General features: G+C 46.1%; 1 protein-coding gene across 1 annotated transcript in view; it reads left to right on the forward strand.

Annotated features, from left to right (window-relative positions):
* The first annotated feature begins 6,375 nt into the window (after window positions 1-6,375).
* The window catches only part of CCDC92 (coiled-coil domain containing 92), an 82,727-nt gene continuing 70,818 nt past the window's right edge, over window positions 6,376-18,284 (forward strand). Inside the window, exon 1 of the mRNA XM_037878559.2 lies at window positions 6,376-6,433. Within this exon, the coding sequence (XP_037734487.1) occupies window positions 6,390-6,433 (44 nt within the window). The 5' untranslated portion in view covers window positions 6,376-6,389. The remainder of the gene's footprint in view (window positions 6,434-18,284) is intronic.

The raw sequence follows: 18,284 nt of genomic DNA on the forward strand, positions 1-18,284 counted from the left end.
GAGTCATTCAGCTATCAGATGCACATGTGCTAATGTGTTCAGAGTGGATCTTGTACATGGGACCTAGGGAGTATTGTCTTGTGACTAGGGCACCAGATTGGAAGTCGGGAGTTCTGGGTTCTATTTCCAGCTCTGTTTCAATTTTGAGAAATTGGCATTTTCCAAGGGAAGAACATTCTGTCAGAAAACTTCTAACCAGCCTGTTAGAGAGTCTGGAGATGCATTAAAACTGGAACCAAACTCTACACCTCATGGGGTTTTCTCATCACTTATGGAGGGGAACTAAACACCTACACCCAGCTTCTTAGCCTGTGTAAATCAGTGTCAGTCCACAGACACCAGCTGGCAATCTGGCTCCAAATTCCTAGTTCATCTTACCTTGATGCCCTTAATAGCCATCCCAGGACCACCTCCATCTTTCAGCAATCATGTAAGTGTCATGGGAAATGCTTCTCCAAATTAGGGAAGCACGGTGCAGAAGCAAATCTAATTTTAATCCTACATTTTTGGAACTCCCTATTCTTCACTAAAGATTAGGAGTTAAGCTGTTCTTTGTAGCTGGGATCCCAAAGAATAAAAGTCTGAGTTCATGGCTTAAATTTCCTCATCCCGACAAGTCCTAGTAATAACAAAGCTAAAAGTAAATAGCCTCTACCTCTAGTTACCTGGGTGCAGCACCTTGATTTTTCTTGAGCTTAGCTCTTCAGTACTGAGATGCTTTCTATTCAGAAAGTCACCACTGATCTCCGTCCCTAGCTGCATGTTTAGATGTCCCTTGCAGAAAGTTAGGCACTCATCTCGGGTATCCACTGAAAAGAGCTGGATTCTTGTGCCACAGCTCATGAAATCCTGCTAGGCCCCCTTGGCGGAGAATCTGGTGTCATATCATGCACTTTGTATGAAATCAGCACATTTAATGAGCTGATGGGTCCTGTCTATAGCAGATTTATTACCTGATGAGGGGAACATAGCAAGCAACCAGCAAATATAGGTGCAATCACAGATGAAAACAAACAACTTAGTGGGTTCATGTTGATGGTATAATACTCCACCAATACTAACCTAATGAAGCTTGACTGCAATTCTTTCTTCTCTGCAATGAATTAAAGAATGTATCACTTCATTTTTGCATATCCAGTATAGTAACCCTACTGTACTTGGTCAGGTTACTTCATCCTGACTCTGACTCCTTTAATGCCCTCAAATTATATTCTTCTCTAAGGAAAAGCCACCTACTCTTCCAATCAGATGCTACATTTACTTTTTAAAAGGGGATCATTGTACGAAGTCCTGCTTCTGCTTTAAATTACCTCCCTCATCCATGGTGCCAATTCTGCCACGTACAAATGAGCTCCTTTCTGCTATAAGTGCACAAATAGTTTTTTTAAATTCCACTGGTAGAGATTTGGCAATAAGAGCTCTTCTGCTTTTGGGATTTTTACATAGTTTTAAGCAGCAACAGTGGTCATATCTACTGAAAATCTCTTGCCTTGTTGGAGGGAAAGCCCGAAGTTCAGATGGGCTGAATAGCTTTGCAAGGACAATATGCACCAAGTGTAGGGAAGGAAGCAGTGGGCCAACTGCAGGCAGGCTTGTACTGTAAAGTCTTTCTCAGCCCAGTAGTACAGCTGATCCAATGGACAGGGCAGTGCCCCGGGAGACATGGGTTCCAGTCCTGGCTCGACCACTGACAATTTCTGCCACATTCTCAATCTATAAAATAGGGATGATGATGCTTGCTCACTTTTGTGAACACTTGAGCTGTGATTACGTGCTGAGTGTTACAGCTGGGCTTTTATGGAGCGCCAATGTGTGGGGCCTCCTTAAATTAAACACAAAATAGCTCAACAGAAGTTCAAGCACATAGAAATGATTGAGCCCTCAGGTGTGTTTGTGGGTTAAAGGACAAACTGGCCATGCAGCCAAGTTCTGTCAGCTTCGGCAAAGAAACTTTGCCCCTTGCTCCCCATCCCAGCAAATAACCTGGGAGAGCAATTTGCTACAATTAACAACAGGTGGGTCCAAGCTGCACAGTTAGGAGCTAAATCCAATTCTAACTCTCCTTCCCACCCTCAGAGGTGAGTAGATTTGGGCTTCTGGCTGAGTCCATTGTAGAAATAAAGGTCCGGCACCACGTTCCCTTCTGGATCCAGCCTTCTCCAGAGTGCACGAGTGTGTCTTGGGTTGAGGCTTTTCGTGCAGATCTCTCTAGCCAAAATCTATTTCATATTATATATTAAATATTTGTATTATCAGAACATCTGGGAATGGCTGTCATGGGCCAGGGCCCCCCTGTGCCAGATGCAGGACAAACAGAAGAAAAAGACAGTCCCTGCCCCAAAAGCTGACAGTCTGACATGAAGCAAATTACCTCGGAGGTAAACTCTTTCACGCAGCAACAGGCTTTTAGTTCTGTGTTTGTGCAGCACCTAGCACATTGGGCACCTAGGTGATATGCAACCCAGAGGACGATGATTCTCCATAATAACCAGCTAAGTACAATGCTTCTGATGTCCCTCTAGCTAAAAAGAAACTTTGGTCAAGATGACTGGAGCTGAGTGGCAGACTTCACAATGGCTATGTCTATACTTGGAGCTAGGGGTGTGGTTCCCAGCTTGCACAGACACATTTGACCTCGCTGTCCTCAAGCTAGTGTGCTAGACTAGTGTAGCCATGGTAGCATGGGCAACGGGGAGCAATGGCATGGGCTCGCCGCCCCGAGTACAAACCCACCTGGACCCTGGGGATGTGTATTCAGGGCCATTAGCCCGTACCGCTGCCTGTTCTACCATGGCTACCCCAATGTTTTTAGCACACTAGCTCTCAGTGTGTCTATGCACACTGGGAACCGCTGGGAACCGCCCCTAGCTCCCAGGGGAGCCGTAGCAAAACTGGCAACCAGGTTGCCTAAGCAAATCGTATTTTATGTTCATAACAATTACAGTGATTTGCTTAATGCTCCATTAGCAAAGCTACTCTCTAAAAAAAACCTGGTCTGACTCTTTTAAAAATCAGAAATCCCTGGATTACAGAAGGCATTAGAGCAGAGGCTGGGTTTTCCTTCTCTAGCTAAACCAGCTGTGCTTGTATATACCCTTACTAATCTCTAGTAGAGAAATGTTTTTATGCCGTTAGCTGCACCTGCTACATCTATTATGTGGATTACTCTCATTTGGGTTTGAAGCTAGTTGAGAAGATATTCTGAGTACAGAATGGTAATTTTTGACCCGTTTCTCTGATGCTGTAGATACAGGCAGCCTTATCTTTAGCGTCAGCCAGGCAGTTAGTTCTTCTTTCACATGCTTTTCCCCCTTATTAAATACTTTTTTTTACTGTGAATGCCCAGTGAGGAAATCCACTTCTCTATTGAGGCATGGCCTTCTGTGTCCTTCCTACAGTAACCCAGCACTGGTGTGGTGTGCAGGATCTTGCTGTATAGCTTTGCAGATGCAAACGTCTGACCATGTAGGAAACTTTCAGGGATGTAGAAACTCATTTCCTTCCTCTTGCTATGTTGATTTGACATGTCCAGCACACTGGACCCCACAGCTGCATTACTCCTCATACGTGGTGTGTTGTAGCCTCTTTGAACGTGCCCAGTGGATCTAAATCTGTGCACAGGATTTTAAAAATGCCCATGTGCATCTTAATGCCATGTTGAAATGGGCAACAGGCACTCCGCATTCTCTAATGCTGACTTTGACTTTCACGTATGCCTCATCCTTGACCTTACTCAAGGCAGTGGGTAGTTCAGTCTTCATAATTCATTTAGTCCCTGATGTGTCTGACTTTGCTTCCAATCTGTTCCAGTTTCTGTACCCATGGACACTAGGAAGTGGGAACTGGACAGATGCCACTAAACTTCTTTATCTTAGGCCACGGAGCAGCCACACGATCTCATGATGGGCTGAACTTGAATCAGTGACTTAGAAGCAATTGGTTTTACAGTCCCCTAAAACAGCCAGTCAACCCTTGATTGTGCTGCATTCAACTAATTTAGGGGCTACTTTCTTCAGCCACTCTCTGAAATGCTCTAATATCTCTGAACTCTTAAAACTGCTATTTTTAAACCCTCCCCTTGGCTCTGCTTTCCTCCTTGTGATTCAAACAGTGTTCTTTTCAGAACTAGGCACCAGGGCCCTGTGGTTTCCTGGTACTTGGAACATAAAATCTCCTAATTCTTCTCTCACAGCTAGCTTCAGAGGCAATGGCATGATTGATATTTTCCATCGCTGCATTAATGGTCATGGTGCAGTAGTTTTAATCTGTTTCTGCTCCACTTTTTATTTTAAATAATCTGCCTTAAATTTTCTCAGCCCTTCGAGTCACACAAAGTGAATGTTGTGTGTTTTAATCTTACCTTGTAACCTAAACTCGGGGGGCTTTGGAGGCTTTCCTATGGCAGAGCTTTCTGAATTCTGAGACGTCTGGGGACATGGCTGATGTTGCGTGATGTTTGTGTTCTGTGTTTTAATGAGCTTAGCAAATACACGGTTAGACAGCTGCATTCAGCTACGGGGCCAGATTCTGATCTTATGCCAGCTACATCAGTGTCAGTGAAAAAGGATTTATGTTACATTAGCTCCTAGAGGCCCCAACTAAGGTCCCCGCTGGGCTAGGCGCTGCACAGACATTAGTGAGAGATGGTCCCTGCCCCAAAGAACTTAGTCAAATGAGATAGACAAAGGGTGGGAGGGGAGCAGAGGCAGAAAGAGAGGAAGTGACTTGCCCTTCATGCAGCAGGTCAGTGCCAGGGCCAGGAATAAAGCCCAGGTTTTGGTGCAGTATCCATTAAACTAGACTTCCTCCCATATCAGCACCGTCTCTGTATTGGAATCCTTTGTGGTGTAGCAGATTTGATAGTGGCTCTCGATTACAGACAGTGACCAAAACAAGGTGGGGGGAAAAAAGTAGAGAGAAGCTGTAGCTGCTAAGCCCCAGATAAAAACTGTCCCAGAATTCCTGGGGAGCTTGGAGCCGGGGGGTTGGTTCCAGCTTTATCTATATGAAGAGGTGGGGAAAATCTTCAAATACCACAGGCCTGGTTTGCTCTGACTGCTCATGACTGTCCACTAGCTACCAGTGCAGGCCCAGTCTGAAACACCCCGCTAACCTCTCTGCCTCCATTTCAGCCTTCCTGTGCAATGTATGCAGTCTCTAAATAATCAGTTTCTCTAGTTCAAGCAAAATAAGGTTGCCCCCGCTTGAAGGCCTTGTTGGCAACTTCTCCAAAGCCTGCACCTAACTTATGTATAATCGAGCAGACAGTAACCACTTCTAATATATGACTGTACCCCTCCATCGATACCGAGTGTTGCATCCTGGGATCTGTAGCTCTCTCTCCAGGCCAAATTTTTGTTTTAAGGAGCTCAGCAACTGCAAGCTACTTTGGAGGGCGCAGTGAGGCCTCCACAGGCCAAAGCTGAAGCAAAATGTTAAGAAACTTGTTTGTTTGGCTTTGCTGGTCCTTGGCTCTGGCTGGTGAGAGGGGAAAGGAGCATCAGAGCTTGCTTCCTGGGAGACTCCCTCTGATTTACTGCACGCTGTCTCCTTCCTTCGCTTGGTTTATTCCCTATGGTTCTTAACCCTTAGAGCTCTGGAGAAGAGTATGTCTTGTACTTCATCCTCCAGTCTTCAGCTCTGTTAAAATACTGCTCCCGGCCTCTTCCATCCCCCAGTGCAAGACCCCCTCCAGAGTTCTCCGCCAATCACCTGGGTAACCCATCCCACCACAGGAGCACGACCAAGTCACATTCTCTCTTGTCCACCCATCCCATGTCCCTGGATGGAGCTAATCTGGACTCCATGCTGGTTCCCCTCCACCTTTAACCTCTCCTCCTGTGTCGTTTCACCTCAGCTGGCTTCCAGCCCAAGGAAGGACCTGGGCATTGGAAGCAGTGAGATGTGTGGCCCATTACCAGCACAGGCCAGGGGAAGATGGCAGGTTCCTGGTGAGGCAGGGAAACTGAGCTGGCTAGGTCTTGCTGCATCCTAGAGTCCTGACCTGGGGGTGTCTCCTAGCACCTCCTTTTAAACACCCTGGAAATTAGTCTGGTCCTTGGTGACCTCCACCTGGAATGGAGCTGGTTTCCCCATAGTTAAACGTCTGTCAACACGCTGCTGAGACTTTCTCTTTACACATCAGTAATAATTCTGTAGTCCTTATAAATTATTTTTCATTCAACCCGCCTTGGAAAAAGATGGACATGCTCTAGCCTGAACACCCCAACAGTCTGTATTTGGTTCATTCCTTACATGTTCCAACATATTCTGTTTCCTCTTTGATTTTAAAACAATGCATCTTTGTAATTGTCTTCTGGCTTGGGGGAGTGTTTTTCTTCTTTTCACCTCTTTGTTTTTGCCTCCTCAGGAGAATCACTGTTTAACTAATGATCCATGGACTTCCTACCAAAGCCATCACACACAACATCTGGTAAGTCACTCACCTTTTTATAAACTCAGTCCCTGCTACATCTATTTATGGGTGGAGATTGGCATTTTGGTTACAAGGGTAATGAATTCTGGCCTACATCCTGACAACTCCTCTAAGAACGCTCACTCCAACCCTTTGTAAAATCTAGCACCACATATAATAGTGCAACTAATCCATACCTGCCTAGGATTTTGTACTTGTCACTTTGCTGCAACATGTGTCAACTCTGATCTCCAGCATGTCAGCAGGGATAGAACCTAGATGTTCCCTGCCTTCCCCCAACTCTAAAACCACAGGCCTCTCTACCGCTTGCGCTACAGAAGAATCTGTCAGTTGTTAGATGTAAAGAGCCTATGAAACAGTTTGGCAGTTTCCATTCCATCGTGAAGATGGCAGTAGTAGGTGAATGCAGAGGCATAGTCTAATCTCTGTCATGAACAGTGAGGCATCAGGGTCAGATCCTACCAATTTAGGATAACCTTGGTAAATTCTCTTGAACAGCCACCACCTGCCTGTTAGTTCAGTGGGGTTGTTTGGTTTACAGCCTGAATATTGCCGTGGTTGCAGGATAGTGAGCCAGAGTTACTGAACCTCAGAGTTGCTGGATTGAGTACAGTCCAGGTCAGAAGGGAGCAAAGAGTGCTACGGTGTAATAGCTGCTTGGTGGCTCAGTTGAATTTGGCCAGTGGATCTCTTAGCTGGTGGAACTCTTAGCAAAAGCTCGGGTTGTCCACATCCGGAAAGGCCACTGCTGCTACTGTCAGAACTGGGTCCTTTGTTGGCAGGCTCTGCGGGGAAGCAAAAGGATAATCATGTTTTGGAGAGTGAGCCACCTGTTTACACCCTAGAGATGCCTGCAGGTTACAGTTGGGATGGGAGCAGGGGATAGTTTGCAACACCACTGCTTAGGCTGCACCTGTTCTGTAGAGAACAGAGGACTTCAATCTCCAGGGCTGTCAGTCTAGCATTTTCACTAGTGCAAAATTCACCACCCCTTTTTTATGAGTGTATTTCAGTATTGCCAGACACAATCTCTCCTTTGGTTTCTTTATGGATAGAGTGGCCACCCTGTGGTGAAAATACAACTGTTTGGATGTTATTTTTATGGGAATTTCCTGTCGTTGTGAAGTCAGATGGCCATCTTAAAAGTTCAGATATCACTTCCAATCTTGGTGCCCAAGAGCATGGGTTTGGGTACCTTTATGTGCTGCAAGATGCACCTGTTTTCCCAAATTCCCAAGTAAGTTTTTTGGGGTGGGGGTGGAGTGGAGTGGTGTGGAGCTGGGATCTCAGATAGAAGTTGTTATGGTATATAGTATGTAGGCTGGATAGAAGTCAGGACACATTTGCTCTGTGTATCTATCACCAAGGCCGTGTAAGTACTTAGACAGCTGCACATTGGAAAATGTTTGCTCTTAGCCATCTAGCTCAATGTTTTCCTCCAGCTTCAAACAGTCCCACACAGAAATAACTCTGGTGCATAGTGTTTTGCATTTCTACAGGGCTTTTCATCTGAAGCTCTGTCAATATAGAGGAAGGTGTCTTGGTTGTGTCCACAGTATCCCTGATAGAGAGGCAGGAAACCTGAGTCCCAAAGAGATTAAATGAGTCAGTAGCAAAGACAGAACTTGCTCCAACGTCATTCTGTCCTAGTTATATTTTCATCACTGTTTTATATCTGCGATTCACTTCTCTGGGGTCTCTCAGAAAAGTCACTTGACTGAGAGTTTGGTCCTAATAAAAGCAACCCATACATTGTTGTTCATTGCCTGCCTTAATTCATGAACCCACTGGAATTTCTCATTGCAGCTTAATTGGTTAAGTAGTTTGTAATGCAATTCTCTAGCAGTCTTAACCCTATTCCCAGGTGGCAGGTATGGTTTCCAAAGTATGCCTATTATATATACATTCTGGCAACTCCAAGAAGACAATCCAGATTTGTGTTTACTGATATCTTTTTATAAGCGTGCGTTGCATATTTGAAGACAGCCGTTTTCTCCCTACCCCCGCCCCTTTTGGAGTCAGGTGAATATTTAGAGAAGTACGGTATTGAAATGGTATTTTACAGCAGTATTGGCATAAATTTCTTACGCATGTTCTTTTAATAAATTGGCCCTTCTAATGCTTGTGAACAATTCCCAGGCTCATAAGTAATTTAAGATGAAAATGGGGAACAGAACGGAAAACTGAATGGAGACACTGACACAAAACAGTATCTGGAGCAGTGTCTCCTCTTTCATAACAAACCGGAACACATCAAAATAAGGACCTGCGCTCCTGCTCCCACTCAAGCTGGGGACATAACTCTCACTGGGAGGAATGCTGAGAGGATAACCTTTTGGTTTATTGCAAATCCTGAAAAATCAAAAAATCTTTGTTTCGGGTCAAACCAAAAATACAATTTGTCAAAACTTTCAGTAAGTCAGAAAGTAAAAAGAAATTTTGTTTTGATTTTGAATAATTTTTAATATTTGAATTTTTTGTAAATTAAAGGAAAACTTGGCATGAAAAGTCACTTGGAATCAAACGATTTTGATTTTCTCAGGGGTTTTTTGACAGAAATAATTTGAAATAGATACAAATTTATAAAATGACTTTGTGATGCCAAATCTGCTTTATCAACTTACTTACTTATTTATTTTAAAGGTTAACCCCATTGAAACTGGGAGCAGGGTTGGGTGCTAGAACAGACTCAGCCAACCTTCCATCTGGGTTGTAGGCAATACCACTGAAAGCCGTGAATCCATTATTCGGGGGTCCCTTGGGCTTCTTGAACATTGAAACCAGACCCACATATCTTGCTGAATCAGAGCCTGGTTCACTGGGAGCTGTGCCTGAGTGATGGTTAATTAGTTAAGGTGTGTGTAGAGTTTTGGAAAATATCAAATGCTAACACTATGTACCTGCAAAGTATGATTAACTTGGATAAATTCACCCTTAATATACTAAAAGTCTTCCCCTTAAAGGGATTGCCTGTGGAATAAATCAGGTTTCTTATATTGTCCTTACGAACTTACCGATGTCAAGTGCTTCAGAATTTTCAGCTGCCTCCTGAAAACGGGAACAGAACAGTGTGGTGGATTTTCCATCACTTGAACTCTTTTAGATCAAGATTGGATGTCTTTCTAGAACAGGTGCTCTAGTTCAGACAGAAGTTACCAGCATGATGCAGGAATTACTGGATAAAATTCCAGGATCTATGTTATGCAGGAAGTCAGACTAGCTGATCATAGTGGTCCCTTCTCATCCTAAAATCTATGAAATTAGATAGCTATGCTGACTAGATACAGGCCTGAAACAGAGCTGGTCTGTTCCATTGTCCAAGCTGCATGAAATTCGAATAATAAACACAACTGACAAAAAGCAAATTAGATTTTTTAAAACCTTCTGCTTAATTTTTAATTCCTTCTAGGTCAGTATTGAAAGCTTAGTGGGCTCAGTTCCAAACTATTGGTTTGGGTTTGTTTCTGTACAGTCTCTCACCATCCCAACTGAGCAAACATGAGAAGTATTAGCCAAGAAGTTTTTTTCCTTGAGAAGTTATGAGGAACTGAAAAGATACAATGACAACGTGTAACATGTTTACAGATGGAGGAGCCAATTCAGAAACATTCAGGAAGCCCCTTTCTTCCAGATCATTGTCTAGTGTGAGAACCGAATCTATCTGAAGGTTCTAAAATTGTTGGTTACTTTGTTTTTTTTCATTTACACTGGACATGGAGGTGAGCTGTGAAGTCTGGATCCAGCTACAAATATCCCCAGGTCTTCAGTTCAATGAAGTCTAGATCCAGTGTTTTCAACTGGACCCATATCTAATTTTCATTCTCTCTGTACTTCTGGGTTCTGTCTAAGAGCAGAATTGGAAGTGCCAAAATACCTCAGGAAATACAATGCTGGCAGTTATATTTCTAACTTGTTCAGAAACAGATGACTAAATATATTTATTCCTAAAATTTCTAGTCAAATTCTGTAGAATCAAGTTGTTTGGATAAGTTTTGGCAAAAGCATCTAAGCATATGGTGGCTTGTCAGGACTGCATCTGAACTCTGAACCCATCGCTTCTGGGAATGCCATGGTGACTTGCTACTGGCATGTTGTCCATGGCACCCATTCTCTATGCATTCAACATGCAAATACTTTTCATTTAACCTTAGGCACAATCTGCGCAGACTAAATGATTCAACTTGATGTGGGGGAAACGAGAGGCCCATTTATTAATCAACTCCACTCAAGGTCGGCCCATCTGCCCCTCTGTAGATGGAGATAGAGGGTGGATGAGCCAGACCAAATGGTGCTGTGCCTGTGACCCTTTGTGCTAGGTTGCAACACCCAAAGCAGGGAGGCTGACCCAGTCCTGTGGGATGGGACCTACTGCTGGAGGGTGAATGAGGAGTGGGCTTGCTCTGCGAGCCCTTTCCCCCAGGCCTCAGCTTTCAGCACTCCTGTGATGGGGGGTACTGGCCCAGCAAGAGCTGAATTTGGGACAAGTGGGCCCAATCAGCCCATTAGGGTGTAATCTGGGAGGATTAAGCCTGGGAGGAAATCCCTAATTAGGGGAAGCTCACCTGTGTGGGAACAGGCAGGGCTTGTATGAAGACAGGAAATTGGAAGCAGAGGAGGCTGCAGGGAGGTAGTCTGCAGTCAGTCTTTGGGAGAAGGGAGGTGTATTTGGGGGGCTATAGGGACAAATAGCCCACTCCTGGGAGGAGGGAGCTGTGAGGCTGGCAAACCCAGAGGAATGAAGAGGGCTAAGAGGTAAGGAAAAGGCTCAGGGAAAGGCTGCAAGGTGCAGGTGGCAACCACACCTTGGCTGCTGTTTAGAGGGCCCCTGAGCCAGAACCCAGAGTACAGGATGGGCCCAGGTTCCCCTGCCAGCCACTGAGGAAGTGGCACCTGGGGCAGTGAATAGGAGGACTGCCTGAGACTACTGGTGAGCAGGAACTTTGATACACAAACACCACCCCCCCACCAGCCCCCCACACACACACCCGAACGGGGAACCACACTGTGACCTGGCCGGAGAGCCAGGTCACAAGGGGAGGCTGCAGTTCGTGGAGTGAGAAAGGAGCTGCAGGCCGAGAGAGTGGTGGAGTGTAACCACTGGAAGGGGCATGGGCCTGGCAGAGCTAATCCCCAGAATGGCCAGGAGGAGGCGCCATCCAGTGGTGAGTGGAGCATCCCATCAGAACCTCCACTATACTCTTGCGTACATTCACGTAGCAAAAAATACATTATTTGGTGACCTTTCTGTGACTTATTTTTTCCCTCACACCTCTGCCCTGAAATGCACTAAAAAAGTCTGTGCCAAAACCGTAGCCTTAATTATGCTCTCGTTAAGGCCCTGATTGAGACAGGTAGTTAAAGTAGGTGCCTAACTTTCAGAATGTGAGGCAAGTGCTGTCTTGAATAGAGTCCTGGATCTAAAGGAGCTCTCGCGGTTAGGAAGCTTTGGAATGTTCAGGGACTTACTCACAGACAATAATTGTATTTAAACTGCCTCATCGGTTTGCACTACGCTGCCCTAGAGAGTATGAACAAACAGAAGAAATTCTTCCTCGAAGTTTTTTAACTTCATAGCAGCTTTTCAGCATTCAGTACCCAGAGGTAAAGGGTCATGTGCATTTGCAGGCACCAGATACGCGGCTGCTTTTTAACTTGACAGTAGCAGTTGGGGGAATGAAGTTAAAATGCAATTTTTCTCAGTCAAATGGCAAGGCCTAGAAAAACACATGTGGGCTGTGTGCCCTGAGCCAAGATCAACGTCACGAAACCTAAAAGACCAGTTCTACAACAACTAGGGGAAAAATGAGCCCGTCAGTGTCATGATGGATGGGAGTGAGGAACCAGCTCGAGAGTATTCAAACAAAAAAAAAAAATTTTGCAGCGCAAAATGTTAACATTCTGCTGCCATTATTTTGTTATGGGTAGGAAATTATTTCAACAAGCAGCTGAAAGATATTTACATACCAGCCGCTCTCTGAAATACAATGAGAACAGAGGCCTTATTTCTCTGAACTAAGTCTGCATTCATTTTAGGATCAGAATCACCCTTCTGTCAAAGCCTTGCCATGTGCTTGCTCTAATTCTTGTCTCTCTCCTGTCTGGGAGAAAATTTTGATTTTGTAGCACTTGTTTGAATTTGTCAGGAAAACGAAAATGAAATATTTTTGTTTGGGCCAGTTTGACCTGAATCAGAATATTGAGGATGTTGAACTAACCTAAAATGTTTTTAGGGTCCATTCAAAATTAAATTGCATTTCTGTGTTGTGGCATATTGCTTCATGGGAGTCATAGTTCAGATCTCCTTTCTCTCCTATGGGCTGGAATCCCTAGCCAGACCTCTCCCATGATGCAATGTAGTCTTCCCTCTGACAGAATGATGTGGTGCATCATGGGAGTCACAGGATTGCAGGTGCCTGATGGGAGATGTAGGCCAGCAAGGGAGCCTGGCCCATAGGGGAGAATGAAGGAATCAGGCACCCAAACTACAAGTCCCATGAAACAATGCACCTTAACAGAGAAATTCAGTTTAATGTTGAACTGACTTGAAATATTTTAGGCCAGTTCAATATACCAAAACAACATATTTCTCACCATGTGAAAAACACCTGACCTAGCAGCAGCCCCTGGGCTGATGTTGCAGTTTGACATGTGCAGAGTTCCCCCGGGAGGGAGTTGGAGTGCGGGGTGTGCAAGGACTGCAGGATAGCCCCTGTCCGCATTGTCAGCAGCTGGTAACCAGTGATGAAATAACCTGTGTGTGTTTGTTCCTTTTACCACATTTGTTAAACTCCTATGACTCAAGGACCATGTAGAAGAGGAACCAGGCTCCAAGGATTTAGTCCTTGTTTTTATAGTACAAGCTGGATCCCTTAGTGCTCTGCAGCTTTTTAGGGTGATTTTTCCCTGACTTTGGCACTGTGTAAGTGCTTACGTTTCAGGGTCCACCTCTGCTGCCTGGGGATACAGCCTGGGCCAAACTCATGAGCTTTATTTACAAAAGACTAATATTTGAACTAAGCTCAGGCATCCTCAGCCAGCTACCTCCTCAGCTCTCTCGCCAGCAGCTTCCTCTCTTCCCTTCCTTTAATGATGAGCTTGGCTTCCAGCCTCTGTTCTGGCTTCCTGCACTGGGTCTGTGGGCCCCCCATTCATGTGTGTGAGTATGTTCTGTCCCAGAGGAGCTGGGGGCAGTGTGTGCTGGATTGCTTTGCTCCAGCAAAGGATAATAGGGCAGGAGCACAAGTTGGGGAGATAAGTATCGGAGAACGTGAGTCGATCATTAAGGGCTTGGTTGTGCCTTGTAGCCTGGGGGTGGCATGGAGCTGCACTGTCCTAGAGGGAGCAATGGTAGCCAGGCTGCCTCACAGAGCTCCCAGGCACCTCGGCTGCTGTATCTTTGGCCCAGCCAGTCAGATTCACTGGCCAGTGTGGGGACAGGGCCCTGGCCGCGCCCCTTCCCCACCCCCTTTGTGTGCTCAGGGAAGTGTGGCCAGAGCAGACCCTATACTTCTGGGCCTGGCATTCTGCCTAGAACCTCTCTGGGCTGTGCAAGGAGGGGAGGGCTCTGCACAAGGGCCACTCAGAGTCTTGTCTTGGAGGTAGGAGGGGGAACCTAGAGTACTAGGTGAAAGCATCTAAGCCATTGGTTCCCAGTCACCAGTACACTGAGCATTACTTTCCAAGGCTTTCCAGGGCACCTGTAATGCTCTGGGTACTGGTGACTGGGAACCAATGACTTACCTGCTCTTACTTGTGAGGAGTCCAAGTCGGGCACAGCATGCAGGTTTTCAATGGCCTGCACAGCCCCCTGAGTGGGGCAAAAGGGGAACGAACCCAAAGAAACCCATCGCCCCCGGTGACAGGTCTGCCTTCTCCCTTTTAGATGCCATCAGCCTGCAGTGGTAGAGCCTGAGGGCTGCAGAGGATAAGACCCTGTCTGCACTGGCCATAGCTGAGATCATGTCCCAGAGGCAGACGGTCCATCCAGGAGCTAAGGCAGGGAAGGAGGAGGGATGGCCGTAACTCACAATCTGGGAGGCTTGCAGTGAACGTGCTGAGGAGGACTGGGGTGCTGAGGAAGTTTCTTCTCCTCCTCCAAGAGTGCTGTGGTCAGTTCCCCAGCTGCGCTCTCGCTCTCTGTTCTGACCACATCATCCTTCCACCAGCTGGATTTGTTTGGCAAACTCTGATCTGACCCACAAAACCTTCTTATCGCATCATCCTGCATATCTGGCGCTTCTTGCAAGTCTTTAAGATTTGGCCCCGTGTATACAGAGCTCCCCTGAAATGCCCCCTTCTCTGCCATGGAAGATGGTGACCCACAGGGAAAAAAATTTGTGGGTGTCTAGCACCCACCAGCAGCCAAGCTCTCCTCCCTCCCTCCCCCGACCTGCCTGCCAGCAGACCTGCCGATCAACTCCTCCCCCTCCTTCCCATCGCCTTTCACCTGTCACGGATCAGCTGTTCCAGCATTCAGGAGGTGCTGGGAGGGAAAGGGAGGAGCGGGAGACCAGGCAAGCTTGCGGGAGGGGGTGGAACTGGGCAGGAAGAAGTGGGGTGGGAGTTTGGGGGAAGGGTTGGGGTGGAGTGGGGGTGGGGCCTGGAGCTGAGCAGGGATTGAGCACCCCTGGGGAAAATTGGAAACCGGCACCTTTGTGGTGACCAGCACAAATGTAGCATGCAAGAGGATTTTTGGACAAACACAGAGTAAAACCCCAAATATCTGTTCAAAATTAACATTCCATTTCATATTGGCTTAAATTGAGCTGGTTTTGAGAACATCCCATCGTGTAAACTCACAGGGCCAGCTGGTGTCAATGACTAGAATTATAGAAGTGTAGCACTGGAAGGGACCTCAGTAGGTCATCTAGTCCAGTCCCCTGCTCTGAGTATTAGCTAGACTGTCCCTGCCAGGTGTTTATCTAACCTGTTCTTAAAAAACTTCCTGTTGTTTTGGTTTCAAGCAGCCATACAAGGGGGTTGCACCAGTTGAATTAGCTAAATTGATACAATTGTCTCGTGTAGATTTGGCTTTGTGAGGGAAGAGTGAAAAGGCAAGAGCACAGGTAAAGGGGAGAGACAGTTGGGGTGAGATTTTCAAAAGCACTCAGGATTGGCCTAACTCTGCTGTCCAGAGAAATCTTTGGTAAAATTCCCATTGAAGTCAACACGTGCAGAGTTAGGCTGAAACTTGGGCTCTTTTGCAAATCCCACCTGCGGCCACCAACATAAAGTAGAGGTGATTCCTGGCAGAAATGGATCTGGAGGAGGAGGGGCATAAGGTTTGCTCACATTCCTCAGCTGGATTATGGCTTCAGGTGCACTAGGTGGGCAGAGGGAATGCTCCGTGTGTGCTCTCTGCCCATCCCCTTTTGCAGCTGGACAGCGTCAACGGGACTCTGGCCCTAGGGGTTTGTCACAGTGTTGCTAAGGTGGGGAGATGGGGGAGGCTTTCAGAGAGGGAAATGGGGGGGGAGTGCAGGAAGGGGGTCATCCCCAGGTTAATGCTCCCAACCCTTAGGGTGTCATGAGAAACCCTGCTGAGAAAGTACCAGAACCCTTTAAAAGTGAGTGTCATAAGGGAGAGGCCAGGGGGCCAGGAGCATGGACTCTTCCCCAAGGTTTTGTTCCTGCCACGCTGTTTAGTTTTTTTCCATTGGGGGCCACCTGGTTGTCTTTTGCAAAATCAGCATCTCAGCTCATTGTACATCCCTGGCTCCAAATAACATGCTCTGGTTCCAGTTTGAATGCTGGTCTCTCTGAAACCCAAGGCGGCCAGAGAATTGCTCCTCCACCGCGCTGTGGAAAAAGGGGGTGGGGTGAAAAGGAGAAGAACTATTTCCTGCAATGAAACTCTAGCCCATTCCACTTAAAAATAGCAGGAAAACAAATTCCTGAGGGACCTTCTAAAAAAAGATTTGATGCTTGTCTCTGCCCTGCCCTCCAAACTCCTCGTTTCTCATTTATCTGGCTGCTTGGCAAGAGCCCTGTTAGACACACTGGAATTCTTTAAACTACAGAATGTCTCAGTGCCAGGAGAAAGGACTGTGTTATACTCCAAAGGGACTGGGGGGAAAAACACTGCTCCAGTTCTGATAGGTACAGTATAACATCCCAGAGCCTGGGATCTAACGCCGATTTAACTGGCTGCAGAGAAATCTTCCCCCCCAGAATAAACAGACCATTGTGTGCAATAGGCCTGGCTAAGGACTTCGATGCTATGTCCCCATTTGGCAGCCAGGGCAAGAGACATGGGTGGAGGAAGGGGGAGTGGTCGGGGCATCGTTATGCTCCAGTGATCACTGGCTGCTGGACCAGCTGCTAAGAGTTAGATTCAAGATGATTCGGTGCATTACAACTTTATTGAACCTGCTAACTCACGAACAATGCTCATGTGCCCAGAAGCGGCATTCTTTAAATTAACTATCTAGCTATTCACTGCAAAACTCAACTATCCTGACCGGTGCCTCCGTGATCCCCACATGCACAGATCTACCGTATGTAGTATTACGGCCACAACAGCCCACTGGTTCCAGAGGCAACTGGCCTGCGACACGGGCCATGCAGAGGTGGCATAAAGTCACATTTGCACCTCTCCCTGCTGAGCTGTCCTCAGTCCTCTCAGACTGCAGCTCAGGATCAAGGCCAATTGCATCTTCTATAACCACCCTCCGCAATAGGGCAGGTAGGCTATTTCTTAGTGAAAAGGTATTACTTGGGTGTAGAGCTGTGCGAATAAGTGATCTTTTGGTTCACCGGCAGTTCCAAAAAAATCATGGGGGAGGAGGAGGAATCGTTTTGTGTTGACCGAAAAACTGATTGATTTTTTTAAAAAATGTTTTGGTTAATCAAAAAGCATTTAAAAATTGTTTGGGGTCAGATAAAACATGACATTCCAGCTGAAATGAATTGTTTAATTTGTATTTCAGGCCTTTTTAACCGTTTGATCATAAAAGTAGAGGAAATCTTGAAACAAAATGTCTTTTTGACCCAAAAAATCAAAACATTTTGTTTCAAAATAACGTATTTCTAGATCTTCAGGATTTTTTAAAGGGTTGGGGGGGTTGTTTGGGGTTTTTTGATGGAAACAATTTGCCAACATCTAAACAAATTTAAGAAATGTTTCAGGCGACCTTGATTTTTCAGTGAAAGTTCTAGACAAAAAATTTCTTGCAGCTCTACTTTGAGAGGTCCAGAAATGCTACTCTAGGAAACTCCCCTCCCTATTTCACCCCAGTTATTGCTCTGTGCAGTGCACAGTTGGAATGCATGGTCCCATAAACAGGCGGGAACTATAGGCACCGTTTAATGAGAGTTGCGGGGGGAAAGATTAGACAATAAGACTATCACTGTACACTGGGGAGGCTACAATAGACAGAATCTCTGTCCATGTGCATCATGACCATCAGCAAGCCTGGGAAGGAATCCACCCATCCCCCAATGGTAGAGGATTTCACTGTGGCTCCAGGGACTTGATGGTCCTTTTTTATTCCTCAGAAACCTCATGTCTGAATTAGAGATGAGTCAGGTTGCTCTATAGCAAAGCCAAAGGGAATTAGTCAGGTGACACATGCACCCTTTAAACGAATCCTGCAGGGTTTCATGCAGCTGTGGGAGAGGAGATACCCTCTTCGTTTCAGCTCCTTGCTCTTTCTTCCCCCGCCCTGTTGCTTTTTGTTACTCACCCCCTTTTCTCCTCTGTCTCCCCTTTCCATCGCCCCGCTCTCCTCTACCCCACTGTCCTAGTATAATGGCCAAAGAGGAGTGGGATATGGACCCACCTTTCCAGGGTGTTGTGAACACAAGGCCTGACTCTGCTTCCACTGAGGACAATGGGAGTGTGTTCAGG

The sequence above is a fragment of the Chelonia mydas genome, chromosome 15 (assembly GCF_015237465.2).
Source record: "Chelonia mydas isolate rCheMyd1 chromosome 15, rCheMyd1.pri.v2, whole genome shotgun sequence".
Taxonomy (NCBI): domain Eukaryota; kingdom Metazoa; phylum Chordata; order Testudines; family Cheloniidae; genus Chelonia; species Chelonia mydas.